Genomic DNA, 26,059 nt, shown 5'->3' on the forward strand with positions numbered 1-26,059 from the left:
GAATGGGAAAAGATAGTTGCAAATGACATATCAGATAAAGGGTTAATATCCAGAATCTATAACGAACTCACCAAACTCCACACCCAAAAAACAAACAACCCAGTGAAGAAATGGGCAGAAGATATGAACAGACACTTCTCCAAAGAGGACATCCAGATGGCCAACAGACACATGAAACGATGCTCAGCATCCCTCCTCATCAGGGAAATACAAATCAAAACCACACTGAGATACCACCTCACGCCAGTCAGAGTGGCTAAAATGAGCAAATCAGAGAACTCTAGATGCTGGCGAGGATGTGGAGAAACGGGCACCCTCCTACACTGTTGGTGGGAATGTAAACTGGTACAGCCCCTCTGGAAAACAGTGTGGAGGTTCCTCAGGAAACTAACAATAGAACTCCCCTATGACCCAGCAATAGCACTGCTAGGAATTTACCCAAGGGATACAGAAATGCTGATGCATAGGAGCACATGGACCCCAATGTTCATAGCAGCACTCTCAACAATAGCTAAAACATGGAAAGAGCCTAAGTGTCCATCAACGGATGAATGGATCAAGAAGATGTGGTTTATCTATACCATGGAATACTACATGGCAATGAGAAACAATGAAATCTGGCCATGTGTAGCAACATGGATATGGACCTTGGGTGTTATGCTGAGCGAAATAAGTCAGGCAGAGAAGGACAAATATCATATGTTTGCACGTATAGGAGGATTAGGAGGAACTTAACGGAGGACCATGGGGGAGATGAAGGGGGGAAATAGTGTGGGAAAGGGAGTGAGGCAAACCATGAGAGACTCTTGAAGGCTGAGAACAACCTGAGGACTCATGGGTGTGGGGGGAAAGGAGGGTGGTGGGCATGTAGGAGGGCACGTGTGGGGATGAGCACTGGGTGTTATATGGAAACCAACTTGACAATAAACTATTTGTAAAAAATAATAATAATAAAAAAAATTTTTAAAAACCCAAAACGATTGTTTTCTTGTTAATTTTCTGCTTAGAAGATATGTCCATTGATATAAGTAGGGTGTTAGGTCCTTACTAATATTGGATTACTATCAATAAGCTTCTTTAGGTTTGTTATTGTTTCTATATATTTGGGTACCCCAAGTTGGAGGCATAAATATTAAAATTGTTATATCTTCTTTTTGGATTGTAGCTTTTATTATTATATAGTGTCCATCTTTGTCTCTGTTACAGCTTTTGTTTTAAAGTTTACTTCGTCTGATATTAGTGTTGCTACTCTGGCTTTCTTTTCACATCCATTTGCATGATAAATGTTTTTCTACTCTCTACTTTCTACTCTCACTATAGCGTGGGTGTCTTTAGGTCTAAAGTGGTCTCTTGTAGGCAGCATATAGATGGGTCTTATATGTCTTTTTTATCCATTTTGTCACCCTATGTCTTTTGACTGGACCATTTAGTCCATTTACATTCAGAGTAATTATTAATAGATATGTATTTACTGCCATTTTATTACTTGTTTTGTGATTGTATCTGAAGAGTTTCTCTGTTCCTTTCTTACCTTTTTCACGGTTTGCTGATTTTCTTTAGTAATATATTTGGATTTCTTTCTCCTTATTCTTCCATATTTATTAGTGGTTTTTGATTTGTGCTTACCATTAGGTTTGCATATAACATTTTCAGCAAATAGCAATCTATATTAAGTTGATGGTCATTTAAGTTTGTATCCATTCTTTTCTCCTTTCCTCACATTTTAGGTATATTTTATTACATTTTATATATTTTTCTCTAAGTTGACTTATTTTTAAAAGAAATGTTCATGTTTACTGGTTTTGTGTTTCCTACCTCAGTACTGTCACTTGTGGTCTCTTCTTCCCACTCAAAGAATCCCCTTTAAATATTTCTTGCAGGGGCACCTATGTGGCTCAGTCAAGCTTTCGGCTCAGGTTTGATCTCACAGCTCTTGAGTTCTAGCTCCACATTGGGCTCTGTGATGACAGCTCAGAGCCTAGAGCCTGCTTCAGATTCTGTGTCTTCCTCTCTCTTCTGCCCTTCCCTTGCTCATGCTCTGTCTCTGTCTCTCTCTCTCTAAAAAATTTTAAAACATTTTTAAATAAATATTTCTTGCAGCACTAGTTTAGTGTTCATGAAATCCTTTGGTTTTTGTTTGTCTTGGAAACTCTTTATCTTTCCTCCTATTCTGAATGATAGCCTTGCTGGATAGAATATTATTGGCTGTAAATTTTTCCCATTCAGCACTTTGAATATATCATGTCATTCCCTTCTGGCTTGCAATGTTTCTGTTGAAAACTCTCCTGCTGGCCTTATCAGTTTTCACCTGTATGTTAATGACTTCTTTTGTGCTGATGCTTTAAGATTTTTTTCTTTATCATTATATTATGTCAATTTAATTACAATATGTCTTGGAATGGGTCTGCTTTTTAAAATTTTTGTTGGGGTTTCTCTTCACCCCCTGCATCTGGATATCTGTTTCCTTCCCCCAAGCTGGGAGGTTAGTTGTTATTTCTTCAAATACATTTTCTGGCCCATTTTCTCTCTCTTTATGGGACTCCTGTAATACGAATGTCATTACATTTGAGGCAGTCACTGAGTTCCCTCAAGTTTATTCTCCTTTTGCATAATTCATATCTATCTCTTCCATTCCATTGACTTCTTTCCATTACTGTGGTCTTCTTGGTCATTAAATCATTACTCTGCTTCTTTTAGCCGGCCATTCCATTCCATCAAGCATGTTTCTCATTTTGCTTATTGTGCCCTTTCTCTCTGCTATGTTATTCCTTATCTCTGTGTTATGGGTCTCACTGATGTCTTCCACTTTCTTCTCACATCCAGGGAGTATCTTTATTATCATTCCTTTAAATTCCTTACCATGCATATTACCTAAATCTGTGGCCATGGCCTCATCCTGTTCTATTATTTCAGATAAACTCTATATTCTTATTTTGTCTGCCTCTGTGTTAAGAAGATCATCTGAGTCCTTACTGCTCTTGAAAATAATAACTTTATAAAGAAGACATACTGGAGTCCCTACAGCACTGTGTTCCCTGTTCACAAGAGCCTGGCACTTCAGGAAAGTATTCTATGTGTGTTGCTTACCTCCTGCTATTGTGTCTGGTGTCGCTTGTCCTTTCAGTGCAGTCATCTGTCCTGAGTCTCTGACTGCTGTGGACTGTGCTTGCTCTCTGTGGTGTTAATGGGACCTGGGCAAGTGATGTTAGTAGGACCCAGGCAGGCTAGCTATGAGCGAGCAGGAGTATTAGCAAAATTTTCACTACTCCACTAGTCCTATGCTGTATCCCTCAAAGCACTATGAAGCTAATGTATGCATGCCAGGGCTGCTAGAGACTGGCACAGCTGTGAAGGTGGCTGGGAGTATGTGGTTGGACATGGTGTGGTGGCTGGGAAGTGCAAACTATGCACATGGCTGCTGGCCATACCACATATGTGGCTGAACATAGTGTGCTATGGTTGCTGGGGGCATTCAGTTGGGTGCTACAGGCAAGGGAGCCTTGGCATGGCATGAAATGGCAGCTATAGGTGCATGTCTGAGTATTACATGGAAGGTGGTTGAAAGCACAGGGCTAGGTGTAGTGGAGAGACAGTGGTGGACAACGGACACGATGTCCTGCAGCAGCTGTGCACTGAGCATCTGATCAGAGAACATTTGCAGCTTTAACAAGACTTGCCCTGACCCAGAGCCAAGGCTAGCAGGCCTGGAGTGGGCCAGTCCTCAAGTGAATTTCTGCACATGTTGCATGGCTAGCAGGTTAGGTAGCAAGTGACTGTACACCCTCGCCTCTCACAGGTGGCTCTGTGTTTATGCTAGGGAGTGGAGGAGGAAAACGGCACCTGTTAGTTCCCTTATTTTCAGGTCCAAACTTAGTATGAGCAAAATGCTCCAAAATTAGTATGAACAAATCGGTCTCCTGTTTGCCCCCAGCATTGTGTAAACTGTATTTTTATGCTGCCTCTCCACACAAGCTGCTGTCTCTTTAAGGGCAGCAATCCAGTTATCACTCACCCAAGGCTCACCCAGTGCTGACTCAGCAGACTCTTAAAGTTCCAGGTCCAAGAACAACTAGTTTTATAAATTCACAGAAATCAAACCCTCTAGTTTTTAAACCAAATGTTATGGGGTTTAGTCTTCCCCATGTGAACAACACACTCTTTAAACCAATGGGTTAAAGAAGAAATCATTATGAAATAAGTTAATACTTGAGATGAATGTAAATGAAAACACATAACAAGAAATTTAGAATGGATCAAATAGCGCTGAGAGAAATTTACAGTTGTAAACACCTTCATTCAAAAAAAGGAAAGATCCTGTGCATCAGCACTCCTGTATCCCTTGGGAAAATTCCTAGCAGTGCTATTGCTGGGTCATAGGGGAGTTCATAGCAGCACTCTCAACAATAGCCAAAACATGAAAAGAGCCTAAGTGCCCATCAACTGACGAATGGATCAAGAAGATGTGGTTTATCTATACAATGGAATACTACATGGCAATAGAAAGAATGAAATCTGGTCATGTGTAGCAACATGGATAGACCTTGAGGGTGTTATGCTGAGCGACATAAGTCAGGCAAAGAAGGACAGCTACCATCTGTTTGCACATATAGGAGGATTAGGAGGAACTTAACGGAGAACCATGGGAGAGAAGAAGGGGGGATGGAGGGAAAGGGAGGGAGGCAAACCATGAGAGACTCTTGAATGCTGAGAACAAACTGAGGACTGATGGGTGTGTGGGGGAGGGGGGAGATGAGCATGGAGGAGGGCACTTGTGGGGATGAGCACTGGGTATCATATGGAAACCAACATGACAAACTATATGTAAAAAATAAAGAAATAAATAATAAAACTAAGCAATATGTCCTCACTTTGATGTATCATCTTGAACTAAAATTAAAACTTTGACTTCTCCTTATTAAAAACAAAACAAACAAACAAACAAACAAACAAACAAAACCTATATTCCAGGGGCACCTGGGTGGCTTAGTCGGTTAGGCCTCCAACTTCAGCTCAGGTCATGGTCACACAGTTGGTGGGTTCGAGCCCCACACTGGGCACTGTGGCTCAGAGCCTGGACCCTGCTTCAGATTCTGTGTCTCCCTCTCTCTCGGACCCTTCCGTGCTCATGCTGTCTCTCTCTCTCAGAAATAAATTAAAAACTTAAAAAAAAAAACACACCTATATTCCAGTCCAAAGAATTTAGCACCATCCCATCAAGGTCACAGCAAAAAAAAAAAAAAAAAGAAAAGAAAAGAAAAAATCCATCTGTTTGCTGTCTACAAGAAACTTATTTTACAACTGAGGAACCTTAAGATTGAAAGTAAGGGGATGGAGAAATATCTATCATACTACTGGAAGTGAAAAGAGAGTTGGAGTCACCATACTCATATCAGACAAACAGGACTTTAAAGTAACATGGGATGAAGTAAGGCATTATATAACGAATACAGGGTCTATCCATCAGGATGAGCTAAGAATTATAAATGTCTACACACCAAATACAGAAGCACCTAAATACATAAAACAATTAATCACAAACAGAAACAAANTGGACTTGAATGACACATTGGACCAGATGGGTTGGACAGATATATTTAGAACTTTACATCCTGAGGCCATGGAATTCACTTTCTTCTCAAGTGTGCATGCCACCTTCTCCAATATAGAACACATACAGGGACATAAAGCAGCCCTCAATAAATATAAAAGAATTGAAATGGTACCATGCGCACTTTCAGATCACAATACTATGAAACTTGAAATCAATTACAGGAAGAAGTCTGGAAAACCTCCAAAAACATGGAGGTTAAAGAACACTCTAATAAAGAACAAATGGGCCAATCAGACAATTAGAGAAGAAATTTAAAAATATGTGGAAACAGGGGCGCCTGGGTGGCTTAGTCGGTTAAGCGTCTGACTTTCACTTAGGTCATGATCTCGGGGTTTGTGGATTCGAGCCCCGCGTCGGGCTCTGTGCTGACTGCCAACTCAGAGCCTGGAGCCTGTTTCAGAGTCTGTGACTCCCTCTCTCTCTGACACTCCCCTGCTCACTCTGTCTCTCTCTCTCTCCTAGAAATAAATAAAACATTTGAAAAAATTTTTAAAAATATGTGTAAACAAAGAAAATGAAAATACAACATTACAACTCTTTGAAATGTGGCAAAGGAAGTCCTACAAGGAAAGTACATTGCACTCCAGGCATATTTCAAGAGATTAGAAAAACTGTAAGTACAAAATCTAACAGTGCACTTAAAGGAACAGGAAGGAAGGCAACAAGAGCACCCCAAACCCAGCAGGAGAAGAAAATAGTAAAAACCAGAGAAGAAATAAAAAATATAGAAACCAAAGAAACAATTGAACAGATCAATGAAACCAAGAGTTGTTTTTTTGGAAAAATAAACAAAATTCACAAATCTATAGCCAGGCTTCTCAAAAAGAAAAGAGAGAGCACCCAAATAGACAAAATCATGAATGAAAATGGATTTATTACAACCAACCCCTCAGAAATACAAGCAATTATCAGGGAATACTATAAAAAATTATATGTCAACAAATTGGACAACTTAGAAAAAATGGACAAATTCCTAAACACACACTCACTACCAAAATTCACACGGGAAGAAATAGAAAATCTGAACACACCCATAACGAGTGAATAAATTGAATCAGTTATCAAAAATCTCCCAACAAATGGCTTCCCTGGGGATTTCTACCAGACATTTAAAACAGAATTAATACCCATTCTTCTCAAGCTATTCCACAAAATATAAATCGAAGGAAAACTTCCAGACTAATTTTATGAGGCAAGCATCACTTTGATTCCCAAGCCAGATAGAGATCCAGCAAAAAAAGAGAACTACAGGCCAATATCCTTGACTAATACAGATACAAAAATCCTCAACAAGATACATGGAAATTAAAACAATAGCACATAAAAAGAATCATCTACCAAGATCAAGTGGGATCCATTCCTGGGTTACAGGGCTGGATCATTATTCACAAATCAATCAATGTAATACATCATATCAACAAAAGAAAAGATAAAAACCATATGATCCTTTTGATAGATGAACGAAAAGCATTTGACAAGATATAGCATCATTCTTGATTAAGAACCTCGAGAAAGTTGGGTTATAAGGAACTTACTTAAATATCATAAAAGCCATCTATGAGAAGCCCACATCTAACATCATCCTCAATGGGAAAAAACAGAGCTTTCCTCCTGAGATCAGGAAAACAAGAGGAACCCACTCTCACCACTGTTATTTGACATAGTGCTGAAATCCTATCATCAGCAATCAGACAACAAAAGGAAATAAAAGGCATCATAATTGGCAAAAAGGAAGTCAAACTTTAACTTTTCGTAGACGACATGATACTCTACATAAAAAACCCGACAGACTAAACCAGAACATTACCAGAACTGACACAAGACTCAGTAAAGGTGCAGGGTACAAAATCAATGTACAAAAATCGGTTGCATTTTTATACACCAAAAAAGAAGCAACAGAAAGAGAAATCAAGAAACTGATCCCATTCACAATTGCAAAACAAAAATAAAAAATAAAATACTTAGGAATAAACCTAACCAAACATATCAGAGATCTGTATGATAAAAAAATTTAGAAAACTTATGAAGGAAAAGGAAGAAGACACAAAGAAAAACATTCCATGCTCATGGATTAGAAGAATAAATGTTGTTGAAATGTCATTACTACCAAAAGCAATCTGCATTTTCAATGCAATCCCAACCAAAATTTCACCAGCATACCTCTCAAAACTAGAACAAGCTAACGTAAAATTTGTATGTAACCACAAAAGACCCCGAAAGCCAAAGTAATCTTGAAAAAGAAAACCAAAATGGGAGGCATCACCATCCCGGACTTTAGCCTCTACTACAAAGCTGTCATCATCAAGACAGTATGGTATTGGCACAAAAACAGACACAAAGACCAATGGAACAGAATTGAGAACTCAGATTGGACCCAAAAGTGTACAGCCAAGTAATCTTTCACAAAGCAAGAAAGAGTATCCAATGGAAAAAAAGCCAGCCTCTTTCACAGATGGTGCTGGGAGAACTGGACAGAAACATGCAGATGAATGAAACTAGATCATTTTCTCACACCATACAGAAAAATAAACTCAAAATGGACAAAGGACCTGAACGTGAGACAGGAAACCATTAAAACCTTACCGGAGAAAGCAGGAAACAACCTCCTTGACCTCAACTGCAGCAATTTATTACTTGACACATGCCCAAAAGCAAGGGAATCAAGAGCAAAAATGAACTATTGGGACATACTCAAGATAAAAAGCTTCTGCACGGTAAAAGAAACAATCCATAAAACTAATAAGCAACCGACGGAATGGGAAAAGATAGTTGCCAATGACATATCAGATAAAGGGCTAGCATCCAAAATCTGAAAGGAACTCCCCAAACTCCACACCCAAAAAACAAATAATCCAGTGAAGAAATGGGCAGAGATATGAATAGACACTTCTCCAAAGAGGACATCCAGATGGCCAACAAACACATGAAACGATGCTCAGCATCAGGAAATACAAAACAAAACCACAGAGATACCACCTCACGTCAGTCAGAGTGACTAAAATGAGCAAATCAGAGAACTCTAGATGCTGGCGAGGATGTGGAGAAACGGGCACCCTACTACACTGTTGGTGGGAATGTAAACTGGTACAGCCCCTCTGGAAGACAGTGTGCAGGTGCCTAAAATAATGAACAATAGAACTCTCCTATGACCCAGCAATTGCACTGCTAGAAATTTAGCCAAGGGATACAGGAGTGCTGATGCATAGGGGCACATGTACCCCCAATGTTCTTAGCAGCACTCTCAACAATCGCCAAAACATGGAAAGAGCCTAAGTGCCCATCAACTGATGAATGGATCAAGAAGATGTGGTTTATCTATACCATGGAATACTACATGGCAATGAGAAACAATGAAATCTGGCCATGTGTAGCAACATGGATGGACCTTGAGGGTGTTATGCTGAGCGAAATAAGTCAGGCAGAGAAGGACAAATATCATATGTTTGCACGTATAGGAGGATTAGGAGGAACTTGACGGAGGAACAAGGGGGAGAAGAAGGGCGGAAATGGTGGGGGAAAGGGAGAGAGGCAAACCATGAGAGACTCTTGAATGCTGACAAAAACTGAGGACTGATGGATGTGGGGGGGAGGGGGGATGGGCATGGAGGAGGACACTTGTGGGGATGAGCACTGAGTGTTATGTGGAAACTAATTTGACAATAAACTATTTTAAAAAATAAATAAATAAATAAAAATACTTACACACAATATAAAGGAAACTGTCAAGCCTGGATTTCTTAGACATAAGATAAAACTTCCTTAACATTACATACATATAATATCAAAATAATAAACAAAACAACTAGGTAGGAGATTTGTTTTCAATGAATCAAAGTAGTATGAAAATGATCATTGGTAAATCAAGGCCAAATAATAAATTTTATTTCGCTTTTAATTTGTAAAAAAAAAAAAAAGACAGTAACAAGGTATAATGAAGGGCATTATATAATAATTACAGGGTCTATCCATCAGAAGAACTAACAATTATAAATGTCTATATACCAATTATGGGAGCATCTAAATACATAAAACAATTAATCACAAACACTCTTATCGATAAGAACGTGCTAATAGCTAGGGACTTTAATACTGTAGTGACAGCAAGGGAAGATCAACTAGACAGAATATCACTAAAGAAACAATGGACTTGAATGACACATTGGACCAGATGGGTTTGACAGATATATTTAGAACTCTACATCCTGAGGCCATGAAATTCACTTTCCTCTCAACTGCACATGACATAACTCCAAGATAGATCACATACTGGGACATAGGGCAGCCCTCAATAAATATAAAAGAATTGAGATCAAACCATGCACACTTTCAGACCACAATGCTATGAAACTGATATCAATCACAGGAAGAAGTCTGGAAAACCTCCAAAAACATGGAGGTTAAAGAACACCCTACTAAAAAATGAATGGACCAATCAGGCAATTAGAGAAGAAATTTAAAAATATATGGAAACAAATGAAAACGAAAATACAACAATCCAAACTCATTGAGATGCGGCAAAGGCAGTCCTAGGAGGAAAGTACATTGCACTCCAGACATATTTTAAGAAATTAACAAGAGCTCAAGTGCTAAATCTAACAGTGTACCTAAGGAACTAGAGGGAGGGCAACAGGAGCACTCCAAACCCAGTAGGAGAAGAGAAATAAGAAAAAAACAGGGAAGAAACAAACAATATAGAAACCAAAGAAACAGTTGAACAGATCAACGAAACCAAGAGTTGGTTTTTTGAAAAAATAAACAAAATTCACAAATCTATAGCCAGGCTTCTCAAAAAGAAAAGAGAGACCACTCAAATAGACAAAATCATGAATGAAAAAGGACTTATTACAACCAACCACTCAGAAATACAAGCAATTATCATGGAATACTATCAAAAATTATATGCCAACAAATTAGGCAACTTAGAAGAAATGGACAAATTCTTAAACACACACTCACTACCAAAATTCACACAGAAAGAGATAGAAAATCTGAACAGACCTATAACTAGTGAAGAAATCAAATCAGTTATCAAAAATCTCCCAACAAATAAGAGCCCTGAGCCAGATGGCTTCCCTGGGGATTTCTACCAGACATTTAAAACAGAATTAATCCCGATTCTTCTCTAGCCATTCCAAAAAATAGAAAATGAAGGAAAATTTCCGGACTCATATCACAAAGCCAGCATCACTTTGATTCCCAAGCCAGACAGCGATCCAGCAAAAAAAAGAGAATTACAGGCCAATATCCTTGATGAATACAGATGCAAAAATCCTCAACAAGATACTTGCAAATTGAATCCAACAGCACATAAAAAGGATTATCCACCATGATCAAGTGGGATTCATTTCTGGGTTACAGGGCTGGTTCAATATTCACAATCAATCATCACACTAAGAAAAGAAAAGATAAAAACCATATGATCCTGTCGATAGATGCAGAAAAAGCATTTAACAAGATATAGCATCCATTCTTAATAATGACCTTCGAGAAAGTTGGGATAGAAGGAACTTACCAAAACATCTTAAAAGCCATCTATGAGAATCCCGCAGCTAATATCATCCTCAACGTGGAAAAACTGAGAGCTTTCCCCCTGAGATTAGGAATACGACAGGGATGTCTACTGTCACTGTCGTTTAACATAGTGCTGGAAGTCCTGGCATCAGCAATCAGACAACAAAAAGAAAAGGCATCAGAATAGGCAGAGAAGAAGTCAAACTTTCACTTTTCACAGATGAGATGATACTCTACATAGAAAACCCAACAGGCTCCACCAGAAGCCTACTAGAACTGATCCATGAATTCGCTACGTTGCAGGACACAAAATCAATGTACAGAAATCGGTTGCATTTTTATACACCAAATATGAAGCAAAAGAAAGGGAAATCAAGAAACTGATCCCATTCACAGTTGCACAAAACATCATGAAATACCTAGGAATAAACCTAACCAAAGATATAGGATATCTGTATGATGAAAACTATAGAAAACTTATGAAGGATATTGAAGAAGACACAAGGAAATGGAAAAATATTCCATGGTCATGGATTAGAACAATAAATATTGTTAAAATATCATTACTACCCAAAGCAGTCTACATATTCAATGCAATTCCAATCAAAATTGCACCAGCAAACTTCTCAAAACTAGAACAAACTATCCTAAAATTTGTATGGAACCACATAAGACCCCGAATAGCCAAAGTAATATTGAGGAAGAAAACCAAAATGGGAGGCATCACAATCCCGGACTTTAGCTTCTACTACAAACCTGTCATCATCAAGACAGTATGGTATTGGCACAAAAACAGACACAAAGACCAATGGAATAGAATTGAGAACTCAGAATTGGACCTACAAATGTATGGCCTATTAATCTTTGATAAAGCGGGGAAGAGCATCCAATGGAAAAAAGCCAGCGTCTTTCACAGATGGTGCTGGGAGAACTGGACAGAAACATGCAGATAAATGAAACTAGATCATTTTCTCACACCATACAGAAAAATAAACTCAAAATGGATAAAGGACCTGAATGTGAGACAGGAAACCATTAAAACCCTACCGGAGAAAGCAGGAAACAACCTCCTTGACCTCAACCGCAGCAATTTATTACTTGACACATCCCCAAAGGCAAGTGAATCAAGACCAAAAATGAACTATTGGGACCTACTCAAGATAAAAACTTCTGCACAGCAAAGGAAACAATCATAAAACTAATAAGCAACCAATGGAATGGGAAAAGATAGTTGCCAATGACATATCAGATAAAGGGCTAGCATCCAAAATCTATAAGGAACTCCCCAAACTCCACACACAAAAAACAAATAATCCAGTGAGGAAATGAGCAGAAGACATGAACAGACACTTCTCCAAAGAGGACATCCAGATGGCCAACAGACACATGAAACAATGCTCAGTGTCCCTCATCATCAGGGAAACACACATCAAAACCACACTGAGATACCACCTCACGCCAGTCAGAGTAGCTAAAATGAACAAATCAGGAGATTATAGATGTTGGCAAGGATGTGGAGAAACAGCACCATCCTATACTGTTGGTGGGAATGGAATCTGGTCAGGCCCCTCTGGAAAACAGTATGCATGTCCTCAAAAAATTAACAACAGAACTCCCCTATGAGCCAGCAATAACACTGCTAGGAAAATACCCAAGGGATCCAGGAGTGCTGATGCATAGGGACACATGTACCCGAATGTTCATAACAGCACTCTCAACAATAGCCAAAAATGGAAAGAGCCAAAGTGTCCATCAACTGATGAATGGATCAAGATTTGGTATATTTATACAGTGGAATACTACATGGCAATGAGAAAGAATGAAATCTGGCCATTTGTAGCAACATGGATGGAACTAGTGGGTGTTTTGCTGAGCAAATTAAGTCAGGCAGAGAAAGACAGATACCATATATTTGTACATATAGGTGGACCATGAGGTAGTTAATGCAGGACGAAGCGGGAGAAGAAGGGGAAAAATAGTTGGGGAGAGGGAGGGAGGCAAACCATTTGAGACACTAGAATGCTGAGAAGAAACTGAGGGCTGGGGTTGTGGGAGAGGGGAAGGTGGTTGATGGGCATGGAGGAGGGCACTTGCTGGGAAGATTACTGGGTGTTTTATGTATTCCAACTTGACAGTAATCTGTAAAAAAATAGTAAAAAATAAACAAATAATATAAGCTAAGACTTAGTTGTTATATTTATTTTTATTCCAAAATAATCAATTGATAATTACATTCATTTAATATGAATACTTGATAAAACCTAGGAAGGATCTGTCTAAATATTATTGTTATCAGGGTGACACAAAATGCATGTAACAATTGCCATTTATAGTAATGGATCAGGTTTCCTGAAATTTTTAGCCAATGGAACTTTCCTCATCATCTTCTCCATCAGTTTCCTCCCTTCTTCACCTCACTGTGTCTGAGACCAAACCATCCTTCCAATCCAGATGGGTGTCACCATTCACTTAGGTCTACTTTGAGGTCAGGAGAAGAAAAAGCCTTTCTCTGAAGCAGCAGAGTCCTGAGAAGACCCTCAAAACTAGCTTATCTCAGCTCAGTGAGCTGACAAGGTAACCATGTGACTTAATTAAAGGCTCAATTCCTCATGTCACTCACAGGCACTCACAGAGTGATGCCTTGAAACACTCAAATCATTTGACTAACCCCAAGATCCAAATATACTGTCCCCTCCACTGGAAACACTAAACTAACACACTGGTATTTTTGTTAGAATGTAAAATTTCACATTACCAGTCTAAGTTTATGGTTTGATAACATGTGGGCTAGTAGACAATCTGGTCAAATCTTCTCCGCTATAAAAAGAACAGATCTATTCTATGAGCTGTTGAGTTTCTGAGCTCATTTAGAACAATCACATTTCTGAACCACCTCTACATGAAGATGCTGCTGCACTACTTCTTGAGACACTATCATCCAGTCGCCAAGCATATACTATGGGTCATCATGGGCCAACCGTTACTGTTTTTTATTGGAATCAAATCAAAAGTGATTGGATCACTTGCTTCCTTGTATTTGCTCAACTTGTTCCATCTGGATGAAATCTTTAATCTCATCCCCAACCTTTGGAATCATACTCTTTTGTCAAAGTCCATAGCAAATACTGACTCCTCCAAGAGGCATTTCCCTGCCTTTTCAATTGGATGTGATCTCTTCCAACTCTTCCTCTTCCTCTTCCTCCTGTTTCCCTCTTCTTCCTACTCTTCTTCCATTTCCTTACCCCCTCCTACTTCTAGCTCTCTTTCATTTTGATATTGATAGCGGCTCATTTGTACCTTACTTATGGAAGTGATCATATTTTATATGATTTTTTATAACTTTGTAACCTTGCCTGCCTTTGCATTAGACTGTAAGAGCTCTGAAGATCTGTGTCTTAATTAGCTATATAGTCCTCATTCCACCTCATGTGAATCAAAATAGACCCATCTCCCCTGTAGAATGGGAAGCCAATGAGAGCAGTGACTTAGTTTTTACGTTCACCACCTTATACACAGCCCCTAAACCCCTGAGTGTATTTGTTGTACAAATGCCTGAATGGATGACTTAGTTAATAAATGAATGATGTAATCGAAATTAATTACTTGCTAGAAATCAGAGTCCTTGGGAAATATATTAGGAAGTTTTAAAGATGTCTGTCCAGCTCACAATGACTCCAACCCCTTCCTCTAAGAACTATACCTTCAGCCACTCTGATATAAAACATGTGGTCCCTGTCCTCCTGGTCATAATCTCTAGGTTAGAAAAGGGAGCTAAGCCAACCTAGGCCAGTCAAACTCTTCATCAGGGAATCTGGAATTCAAAATAGGCTTTTCTTTCTGTGTTGCTATAAATAAGATTCTACAAAGCAGAAAAGTAATGATATCATCTCTAATTCTTCTGTGAACAGAAAAAAAGATGAGAAAATGTTGTATGGAGAAGCATGAAGCTAAGAGAAGAAAATTGAAGCTGTATGGGAAACAGGAACATGCCCTTTGTCAAGATGCCTTTCTTTTTCCTGAGTCTGCCCCCTGCCCAGGACCCATCATCCCTTGCAATCTGCCAGTGAGCCCAGTATGATTCTAATAATCCTTATTTTGCTTAAGACTGAACAAGTACATTGCTTTATTGGTAGCTAAAAATACTTTAACAAAGACAATAAAATTGCTCAATGATAGGACACTAAGGGTCAGTGAGAACACTGGCAATTTCAAAACCATAATCAGGGAAATAATTATAGAAAAATCTTCAGAATTGAAATCTAATCAAACATATTGTTAGAGAGCTTAGGGGTACATTCTGAATTAATTATCAAAGGAGACCTAGAAAATTGCTAATCAAGTTTATAAATTGTAAGGCCAAAGACAACATTTTGAAGTTGGCTTACTGCCTCTTATAGTTTCCTAATCCATTATCAGATCCTGAAATCCTAAAGTTCAGAAGAGCAAAAATTTTTATTATGTTTTATGTAAAAATTCAATATCTGACTTGAACTGAAATGAGGCAATTTGTGGTCTTAATTTATCCCACCTTGTATAAATATTCATGTTTCACTACAGAAATACTAATGCTTAGTACTTATACAAGGTACTGGCCGTGAATCTCTTGGAGGTGTTACACTCTATATAATTCGGTACGTGCACTGAATTATCTTTATAAAATATAAATATATTGAAATTTTGAAACATATATTGTACCAAGAATTTCCTGTAGGGACTGTGGACCTGTGTATAACAAATGAGCTGACTAGAGTGAATTCTACCATATGTTGTGAGATAAAGATCGTTGCACTTTGGGGAACTATCTCTTTGCCAGATGCACATAAATTGTGACCAGGACCCTTTTCTTTCTTCATTATTGTAGCACCTTTTGGACTTTGGATCCCTCAAACCTCTCCTGTCTCTCAATTGAAGTCTGTGGCAGTAGTCAGCTCTATGTGGATGTGTTCTCATAGAGATGTACCCAGATTTAGTCTGTCTTTGAACCCTTTCATCTACTTCCCAACTGTAGTCTTTCTGTTGCTTGACCTTTGTGCATGCACCAGCTATATACATATGTAAGATAGCATTCAATGGGGAGGACCTTGGATGAATGGGTTATAGAAGCCAATAATAAGTAAATACCTCTGTTCTCCCACACAACCCCATGGACAGAACTGAGACATATTTCATACTTTTCCTCAGACAATCCTATGGGATAGAGCAACAAGTGGCTCAATTGGTAGGCAGATGATGATGTAGCCTTGTTTTGGCTCACTCCCTTCACTACTCTGCTTACATGTTTTCACAATGTAGTGTTTTCCACATTTGTCTGACATTACTCTGTTTCCCTGTCCTTCACGTTTCTTCCCTGGAATCATATTCCCCAATGAAAAACCCACACACAAGCCTTTGCCCCAGGCTTTGCTCTTTATAGAATCCCAGTTAAGTCAGCCACATCTAAAATTCTTAAAATAATTAAGTTGGGGTCTATAAGAATCAATAAGAAGTTTGTTCATACATTCTGTAATCCTATATCTTGTATCCATTAATGCATCAGGCATTGTCACAAGGCACTGAGGAAAGAAAAAATTAGGATACATGGCCCATGCCCTTGAGTCTAGCTGGAGCAAAGGGGATAACCAGGGTGCAGAGACACAAACAAATGATTATAATAACATTTGATTTCTACATCTAAGGCATGTACAAGGTACTGTAGAACTCCAGGGAAGGGAGTGTAACCATGCCAAATGCTGGAGGGTATGGATAAGTTGGAGCTCCAAGGCACTGAAGTACTATAGCCAATCTGGAAAATGGTGCAGCAGTTTCTTTTAAAGCTGAAGATACACTTACCATATGACCCAGAAGCCCCAAGTTAGGTAATTTACCCAAGAGAAGTGAAAACAACTGGACACACAATCATGCACATGAATATTTGGAGTAGTATACTCACAATCACCACAATCACCAAAAACTGGAAATAATCCAAATTTCTTTCAATGGGTGAATGGATAAACAAACTATGTCCATACCATGGAAGACAAGTTACCAACAAAACGAATGAACTATTGTACACACAGCAACTTGGATGAAGTTGAAAGGCTTTATGCTGTGCGAGAGAAGCAAATCCCAAAGGTTGCATATAGTCTGACTACATATATACGACATTCTCCAAAAGGCAAAACTATAGTGATAGAGAGCAGATCAGGGTTGCTGGGATTAAGGCAGGGGTGACTACAAAAGGGTAACACTGAAGTATTTTGGGGTGATGAAACTTCTGTATTCCGATTGTAGTGGTGGTTACATAAATCTATATCTTTGTTAAAATTCATAAAACTTCATATCAAAAGGAAAAATCCATTTTTCTTAGTGATAACTTAAAAAATAAAATAAGGGAGCACCTGGGTGGTTCAGTTGCTTGAGCGTCCAGCTTGATTTTGGCTTAGGTCATGTTCTCAGTGGCTCCATGAGATCAAGCCCCGCATTTGGGCTCTGTGCTGACAGCACAGAGCCTGCTTGGGATTCTCTCACTTCCTCTCTCTCTCTCTGCTCCTACCCCTTTCTCTTTCTCTTTCTCTCTCAAAATAATTAAATAAAAACTTTTAAAAACTTAAAATTAAAATAAGAAAGAAAAGGAGAATGAGAGTCAATGCCGTGTTTAGGATATGATGCTTATATGAAGAAATATGTTATATGATGCTGGTTTATTACATGACATGATCTGATATTATATGACATCACACTGTAATTATGTGATGTCACATTGTACACAGTGTTATATGACACCACTTTGTCATAGGACATCATGCTGTTTTATATGATGTCGTTTTTCATGATGCACATTATGTGATGTGACATCACTTCATGTTATATGACATCATACTTTATACTCAACTTACACAGCACATCACATTCAAAACAGTAATTCAGTAAAAATAAATGGTCAGATCTCTACTAGCTGAAACCCTGGGAAGATCATGTATCACTTTTGCTCCTGTTCCCATCAGGGGAGTTACTGTAACTCTAAGGCTACTGTACTCCATTTAAAATATATGCTAATCGAAATTTTCTCCTTGTCAACCTAAGTCTTCTATCATGGTGAATGCAAATATATGAGTTATGTATTACAGGATCCCTAGATAAAGTCATTTGTTCAATCCTAACAAAACATAAGATTTAAAATTTTTAAATGTTTTTCTTATTTATTTCTGAGGGGGGGGGAAGCATGAGCGGAGGAAGGTCAGAGAGAGAGGGAGACACAGAATCAGAAGCAGGGCTCCAGGCTCTGAGGTAGCTGTCAGCACAGAGCCTGACACGGGGCTCTAACCCACGAACCATGAGATCATGACCTGAGCCGAAATTGGATGCTTAGCCAACTGAGCCACCCAGATGCCCCACAAAACACAAGATTTAAAAGCAAAATGGAAGCCCCTCAATCATAGATACAACAACCACACAAAAAAGAGATGTGACCTGTTAGTAAAAAGTATGGGCTTCTTGGGCTAAATAGTTTTCATGGTAATCAAGGTTTTTCAAAGCCTATATAGTTAAAAATGTGACTTTAATTTTAAAAATACTGCTATTTATACAATGACCACTACCAAATGCTAACAAAACTGCATGTAAACTAGTATATATTTTTTAGTCTTTCAAATGCATGCTGTGTTCTTTTAAAGTGTAATCCCAAATAAAATTAGAAACAAAATATTCTGGAAACACCCAAGAATATTTAATGGAACCCCTCTGCCCACAAAACAACAGTTTCATTGTATTTGCTTAATCACTAGTGGTGACCACCTCTTAATGTTAAAATTACATTATTTCTGCAGTGTAATTCAAAATAACTACATTGCAACAATAATTTATAAGTGTAATACACCAAATGCAATTAAAATTCATGACATTTTTACCAGTTTAGGTTTGGCTTTCTTCATCATTACATCAGGATTCTATGTGAATTGGCTCTCCGATGTGGACAAAGAACACTTGTCAACTTGGAACTTAGCCCAGGCTGCCTAGCAAATTGGTTTTGAAATCATTTAAGGAAATAAATTCTCAGAGGCTGTGAACACATTATATAAAGCTTAACACTCAGTCAAAAGCATGTACATCATGTTCTATGTGTAAGACTCTAGCAATGTGTCTTTCTACAAGTGACAGAAAAGGGAAATTAAGTTATAATCTAAAGACTTCTAGTGGTAGCCTAGAACCAATGGAGCAATGCCATGGTGTGAATAACAAGCTTGCTCACATTATCTATCTAATTTACAAGGTTAAGAGGCTTTATTTTCTATGGAATTTATCTTCTTCAAATGTTGCAGTAAATAAAATTTTTATAAAAATATATCTTAACAGGGGCACCTGGGTGGCTCAGTCGGTTGAGCGTCCGACTTCAGTGCAGGTCATGATCTCATGTTCATGGGTTCGAGCCCCACATCGGATTCTGTGCTGACAGCTCAGAGCCTGGAGCCTCTTTCAGATTCTGTGTCTCCCTCTCTCTCTGACCCTCCCCTGCTCACCCTGTCTCTTTGTCTCTCTCAAAAATAAATAAAACATTTAAAAAATACATATCTTAACAGACCTTATTTTGAAGGAAAACCATAAATAAAGTGTTTGGTTAAAGAACATACTCCTTGACAGGACTTCAAATTTATGTTTCTCATAAATCTGTACACTGTACAGATCTGTATTTCACATGAAATACATTTTGGAAGTGGTTTGGGTTTTTGTTTTGTTTTAAGTAATAACATCAATAGGGATAACTGCTAAATCGGTAAGAAAAACTTAAGGAATGTGGAAAACATTGATGAAGAGTGGAAAGATGCTAGGGTTAACAAGATATCTGGTGAGTTCAATTTGCAAGACAGACATGTGTCCTCAAGTGAGGACACGCCCTACAAAAAAAACACAGGGCTTGAGAAATGGAAAGGGAGAGCCACAGAACTGTGAAAGCAAATGACCTATGGGAGAGTAGAACAGGTTCTTCTGTGTGGGAAAAACGGATGCACCATGGGGAACATGGGTGTGTGTAGACCTTTTGCACTCCTCTGGCCCTTTCAGTTGCTCATCTAATCTTCATGTCAAGCTGTACAAACTGTAGGACTCTGACCTTGCTGATGTGACCTCCTGTCTCTTCTGGGGGTGCTTATCAAGCAACAGCTCAAAGATTTGGCTATCAAGTACAAGAGAGATGATAATATCTACCCCATACTTCTTTTAATGTTAAACCCTGAAGGGGCCAAGGACCCATACACTGAGACACTAGGGGCTGGAAAGACCTCTCTCTCTCTCCCTCTCCCTCTCTTCCAGAAAACAAAAAGAGAGGTAGTGGATAAATGTTTCCTTTTTTCCATCAAAGATGGCCACCCTCCATCTCACCCTCCTCACCAATGTCTGGGAATAAGCTTTGAAATCTTCCCTTCCAGACTATAATAGCAATTGCAAAGCCTATAGACAAAAGGTAATAAAAAATTAGACTCACCAAGATCAAGATGAACACCAGGGACAAATGAATTGAGAAAGAACATGAAGATAACAAATCCCAACACCATCAGGCATTTGGTGAGCAGGATTCTGTCTGATATCCTGTGCTATAAAAGAGAGGAAAACATAAGTCATTTACTGGGCATAATCTTCTGTTTCCTGCAATGTATCCATCATCCTCCATGACTTGAATCACTACAAATTTCTCCTTAAGATGAAAAATACAACATCTTGAACTAGAAAGAAGATGATAAGGTAATGCATTATAATGAATACTATAGATATGGGATTATAGTATTCAAAATCTTTATTAAAAAGTAAACATAATGAGTTTAAAATATAGGACAATCCTTTTATAAAACACCTGACTAAATAGCTTCGCAATACTATGCAGAAAGTACTCCCAGCTCTATCACAAGTATTAGGTTAGATGTTGGCAAAACCACTGAGGAAATAACATGCAACTTCCAGGGACCTGGCCACATTTCCACCAATGCTATGTGCTCACATTCTTTTAATTCAACTTTCCGCCTATTACACAAATCCCTTTCATGGTAGTACTGAGGTTAACATGCTTATGCAGTAACATGACTCCTTCTGAAGGTTCCTACTGTATCCTTTCATGTTCACAGGTACCCTAGAAGGTACTTGGCAGTCCCATAGCCACCAAGATGACATCATTGATAGCCTGTGGAGTCATTCAGGGGTGAGGGGAGATGACAAAAGACTCTATAGTACCTTCATTAATCTCAAAGGTGCAAAACTCCTTTAAGTGGGCCTGAGCCACAGAGCAAGATGGGGCAAGGTCTCCAGAGGGTGCTGTGCTCCAAGGGTCACAGGTGTGTGGAGCTGGGGAAGGGAGCAAGACCTGGGCAAACTGGCACAGATGGGCCCTGGGTTGCCAGACCCTACCCAAGCAGATCCCTATGTGAATCATGCTCCATCACGTTATCTGACAAATGTGCCATGTCCTTTCATTTTTTTTTTACAAATAGTTTGTTGTCAAATTAGTTTCCACATAACACTCAGTGCTCATCCCCATAAGTGTCCTCCTCTATGCCCATCCCCCCTCCCCCCCAACATCCATCAGTCCTCAGTTTTTGTCAGCATTCAAGAGTCTCTCATGGTTTGCCTCTCTCCCTTTCCCCCACCATTTCCGCCCTTCTTCTCCCCCTTGTTCCTCCGTCAAGTTCCTCCTAATCCTCCTATACGTGCAAACATATGATATTTGTCCTTCTCTGCCTGACTTATTTCGCTCAGCATAACACCCTCAAGGTCCATCCATGTTGCTACACATGGCCAGATTTCATTGTTTCTCATTGCCANGTGCCATGTCCTTTCTTAAGCATGGTCCTGCCAGCACATCTGTCTATGTGCTGTGTAGGTATCAATTTTAGACATAGATGTGTGTGTGTGTGTGAGTGTGTGTGTGTGTGTTTGTGTATGGATAGAAAGTGAGAGACAGAGATAGACATTTATGGGTATGCATATGGATAGAGATAGATGTACAGAAAGATGGTACAGGTATAGGTATAGAGATATAAAGATAGATGTATGTATAGGTATAGATTTTCTCTCTGGATTTCTCTAGTCATATAGTTAAAGCTTTTGCCATAAAAACCACAAGCATATTCTTCCTTGTTACACTGGCTCTGGCTGCAGTCCCTGGCCCCTTGCTCACAAATTATGTGGACCACCTTCTGATTATCTGCCCTCCTTCCCCAACCACTGCCAAGGCTTGTGACTCAACTAGCCCCCACTCATCATCTTCTTCCCATTTCCAAGGAAAGCCTGTTTGGCTAGATGAGTCTCTGATGGTGAATTAGGAGGAAAAGGGCATGACACCTCACTTGTTGTAAGGGGAGGCACTACAAATCTTCCATGCAGCCATGCTAATCACAGAAAGGTATCACCATGGGCAGTTCCAGGATTGGAAATGGAGGGAGCAGATAAAGGAACATTCCAGCATCACCTTACTGGTGTAAGTAGAAATGATCCAAAATGTATGTTTATCTCTTATCTTGGGTATCTGTAAAATTTTCTCCTTTTGCCTTTCTGGAAAGGAATTCCAGATAAGATATCTTAGATACAATACAAGTTCCTTGTTTTTCCCTTCCATGTCTCCTCAATCCTCATCTACCACATACACAGAGAGGTACACAGTCTCTTCCCTAACTCACAGCCAGCACTACATGGTCTAGCAAAGTAGGCACGTCTGCATAAAATGGGACCCAGAAAAGTGCCATAGCCACACCCTCCTTTCCTAACCCCAACCATCTCAGGAAGACAGAGATTGGGAAGAGAGACCCAAAGGACACATTATCCATCAGGACCACCATACCTAAATTTCTTTTATAAAGGGACAAAATGTTCCTATCATAATTAGAAAGTGGGTAATCGATCTCTCCCTAGGAAAGAAACTACCTGGATTTGAAATTTCACAAAGATATAAATGTCTCCCAGCAGATCTGGAGCAGAGTTCTCTCAGCTAGGAGCAGGTACTGTGTTCTCAGATAGGCTAAAAGAAAAAGTCTGTGAAAGGAGGAAAATTAGCAACATAACTGTAAAGTTAGAGCCCACCAGAAGTCAGAGCCATATATATGACAGAATGTACACCACACACACCATCTCTGTCCCTAATGCTGTTCTGTCTCACACTGCATGCCTCATCTGTCTTTCTCCACCTCTTCATCCACACAATGGGAACCACAAGACCTGCCTTTTAGGATCAGGGAGGGCTGCAAGGACCTCAGGCACCCAGACAACTTTCTATGCAGCTGCATTAACTATAGAAAGGGCCACTCTATCTCAAAGGGTATTTAAAAAGTTTTAACTTTTCCTATTCAGGACAAAATAGTCCTGTCATGTTTGGAAAATTATTTCCCCCCCCCCCATTTATTCCTAGAAATAACTTATGTCTGTGTACAACCATAGGAATAAAAAGAGAAATTACTTTCATTCTTAACTTTGTGTGAAGCAAAAGGTGAATCAGAAATCCCTGAGAAGAAGAAACCACAATACCTTTTTTTGGAGTTCCTGGATGTTGACCTCCCAATTTTTATCTTCTTGTGAGATTTGTCTAAAAGAGAAAAAGGCAGACTCATCATTTTCCTGGAGCTACTGAGTAGTGAGATCAGCAAGGCCACCGTCAGTAGCACATTTAGCATGGACCTTTGGCCTAGATACCAGGCACTAAGTGACACCTGATGTGGCCACATACTGGACACACCTAGTCATGGAAGGTGACTGGTGGACTTGAATTTCTGAATTGGAAGACATTTTTGTATTTCCAAAGAAAAGTAATACAGGAATGAATGGAATGTTAATAACCAAATGTGCAAGCATGTGTATGTGTGAACATGATGAGCAAAGAGAATGTCAGAATATTGACCAAAATGTGAACAAGGGGAATGACAGTAAGCTACTTTTGTTTTCCTCTTTTTACTTTCTATTTTTCTATAATTTTTCCCAAAATGAAGTTCTTTCATATTGACAACCAAACTAATTAAAGGAAGAAACTGTAAAAGAAATGTCACTTGCCTTAGTGGTGATTTTTATCAGTGGAAATAAATTTTAAAGAACTTATGTGTGCTTCTTCCCTCCTCTGGTCATGGGAACCTCTCAACTGTTTCAGTCACTCTCATTTTTTCCCACGTGCCTTTCCCTTTAAACCTTTCCTATCAGTTCACCTTTACTGCTTTATTTTCTTCCCCACCAACTAGTAAAAGGAGCTATATGGTGGATAATTTATTTTTATGAGCAGTCATATACCATATGTATCAAAAGAGGCTGATCATAGAGCCAGAGCAGACCCTAAAGGAAATCACAGGAGATGCAGGCAAATTCTGAAGACAATTTTTTTTTAACAATAGATACAACAAGATCTGCAGAGCTAGCACTTGCCTTAGATCACCCTCATTCTAATCTGCTCCTCAGTGACTATAGCTTCACAAGGCCATTGTCCTCTCCACACCTCAGTTTTCCTATGTGTGATCAACACAGGATGAGCTGATGGAAAATTGGTGAAACTCTGGGCTCACACGTTTCTTCACGGTTGTAACCCTGAGATACACTGAGTTTATCTTTAACACTCCACAGCAGATGAAGGATGCTGAAGCTTGAAGGTCAGTGAATGAAATATACTAAGGCAATTTATCCCTGCATCTTTCATTTACAAAGTTTCTCCCTTAAGATGTATGCCTGTTTCGCTAAGCATAACACCCTCAAGGTCCATCCATGTTGCTATACATGGCCAGATTTCATTGTTTCTCATTGCCATGTAGTATTCCATCGTATAGATTAACCACATCTTCTTAATCCATTCGTCCGTTGACGGACACTTAGGCTCTTTCCATGTTTNAGCTATTCAGGGTCTTATGTGGTTCCATACAAATTTTTGGATAGTTTGTTCTAGTTTTGAGAAGTATGCTGGTGCAATTTTGATTGCTGGTGCAATTTTGATGTGTAGATTGCTTTGGGTAGTAATGACATCTTAACTATATTTATTNTTTTTCATTCATAGTTTTGTCTATTTGAGTACTCTCTCTTTTCTTTTTGATAAGTTTGGCTAGAGGTTTGTCAATTTNATAAACTATTTGTAAGAAAAAAATAAAAATAAAAATAAATTAAAAAATAGGTGTATGCCTGTTATTGAAGTTGGTCCTCAAGCTGCAATTCAGGGCCCTCCTGAGCCTCAGAACACCAGGTCTTGCTTAACCAGCACCACCTGGGGAAGTGGGTGCTAGGATAGGATGGAGCTGAGACTGCTTTTCTGGAGAGTAAGTCTCCACACATTCCCTGTAGCCTTTCCTCCTACTAACAGAACAGGCTTCAAGACCATACTAGATGACCCTCAAGGGTCAGTGCAGGCACCACACCCAGCTCCTATACTCAGCCCAGGAACACAGGGCTGCTTTCAGCAAACTGTGATATGTAAGATCACTCACACTACATTCACAAGGATTTGCTTTTCCCTTGCCTTGACAAAACCCTCATCGTGCCCAATTCCCAGGTCTGTGGCAGTAATTATTCAATGTCCCTGAAGGGTAGACATGCTCCTGCTTCTCCTATCAGCTCTCCCAAAGTGAATACATGTTGGAACTCAGCACCTTATCAGAGTTGGAGGAAAAACTCACCCCTTCATTGTTACCTTTTACATCTCAGCTTTGATTAAAAGCAAATGACAGGCAATGAATTGAGTAGGACTTAGGTATTCGTTGAGGTCCCTGAAAATCAACTACTGGGAGAGTATTTTGTTAATCTGTTATATTAATTGTTTTCTATTCTTGTTATATAACAAGTGTTATGTGTGAAGGTGGACAGGCAGTGCTTGCTTGAGTGTGGATTCAATCCCCAGTGTCACTCTTTCCCAGCTATAGAACCTTGGACAAGTTCAAATTCTCTAACCTTCAGTTCTCTCATCCTTAAACTGGGGCTGGTACCAGGACATATACCAGAGATCTAAGTGAGGGCTAGACA

The 26,059-nt window shown here is 39.1% G+C and overlaps 1 protein-coding gene across 1 annotated transcript in view; it reads right to left on the minus strand.

Annotated features, from left to right (window-relative positions):
- The window catches only part of OCA2 (OCA2 melanosomal transmembrane protein), a 354,024-nt gene that overhangs the window by 119,929 nt on the left and 208,036 nt on the right, over positions 1–26,059 (minus strand). Inside the window, exons 17-18 of the mRNA XM_077774607.1 lie at positions 23,603–23,660; positions 20,580–20,688 (exon numbers count right to left, since the gene is read on the minus strand). Coding sequence (XP_077630733.1) covers positions 20,580–20,688; positions 23,603–23,660 — 167 coding nt within the window. The remainder of the gene's footprint in view (positions 1–20,579; positions 20,689–23,602; positions 23,661–26,059) is intronic.

Source organism: Crocuta crocuta, unplaced genomic scaffold (genome assembly GCF_008692635.1).
Source record: "Crocuta crocuta isolate KB4526 unplaced genomic scaffold, BGI_CrCroc_1.0 scaffold469, whole genome shotgun sequence".
In the NCBI taxonomy this organism is placed as follows: domain Eukaryota; kingdom Metazoa; phylum Chordata; class Mammalia; order Carnivora; family Hyaenidae; genus Crocuta; species Crocuta crocuta.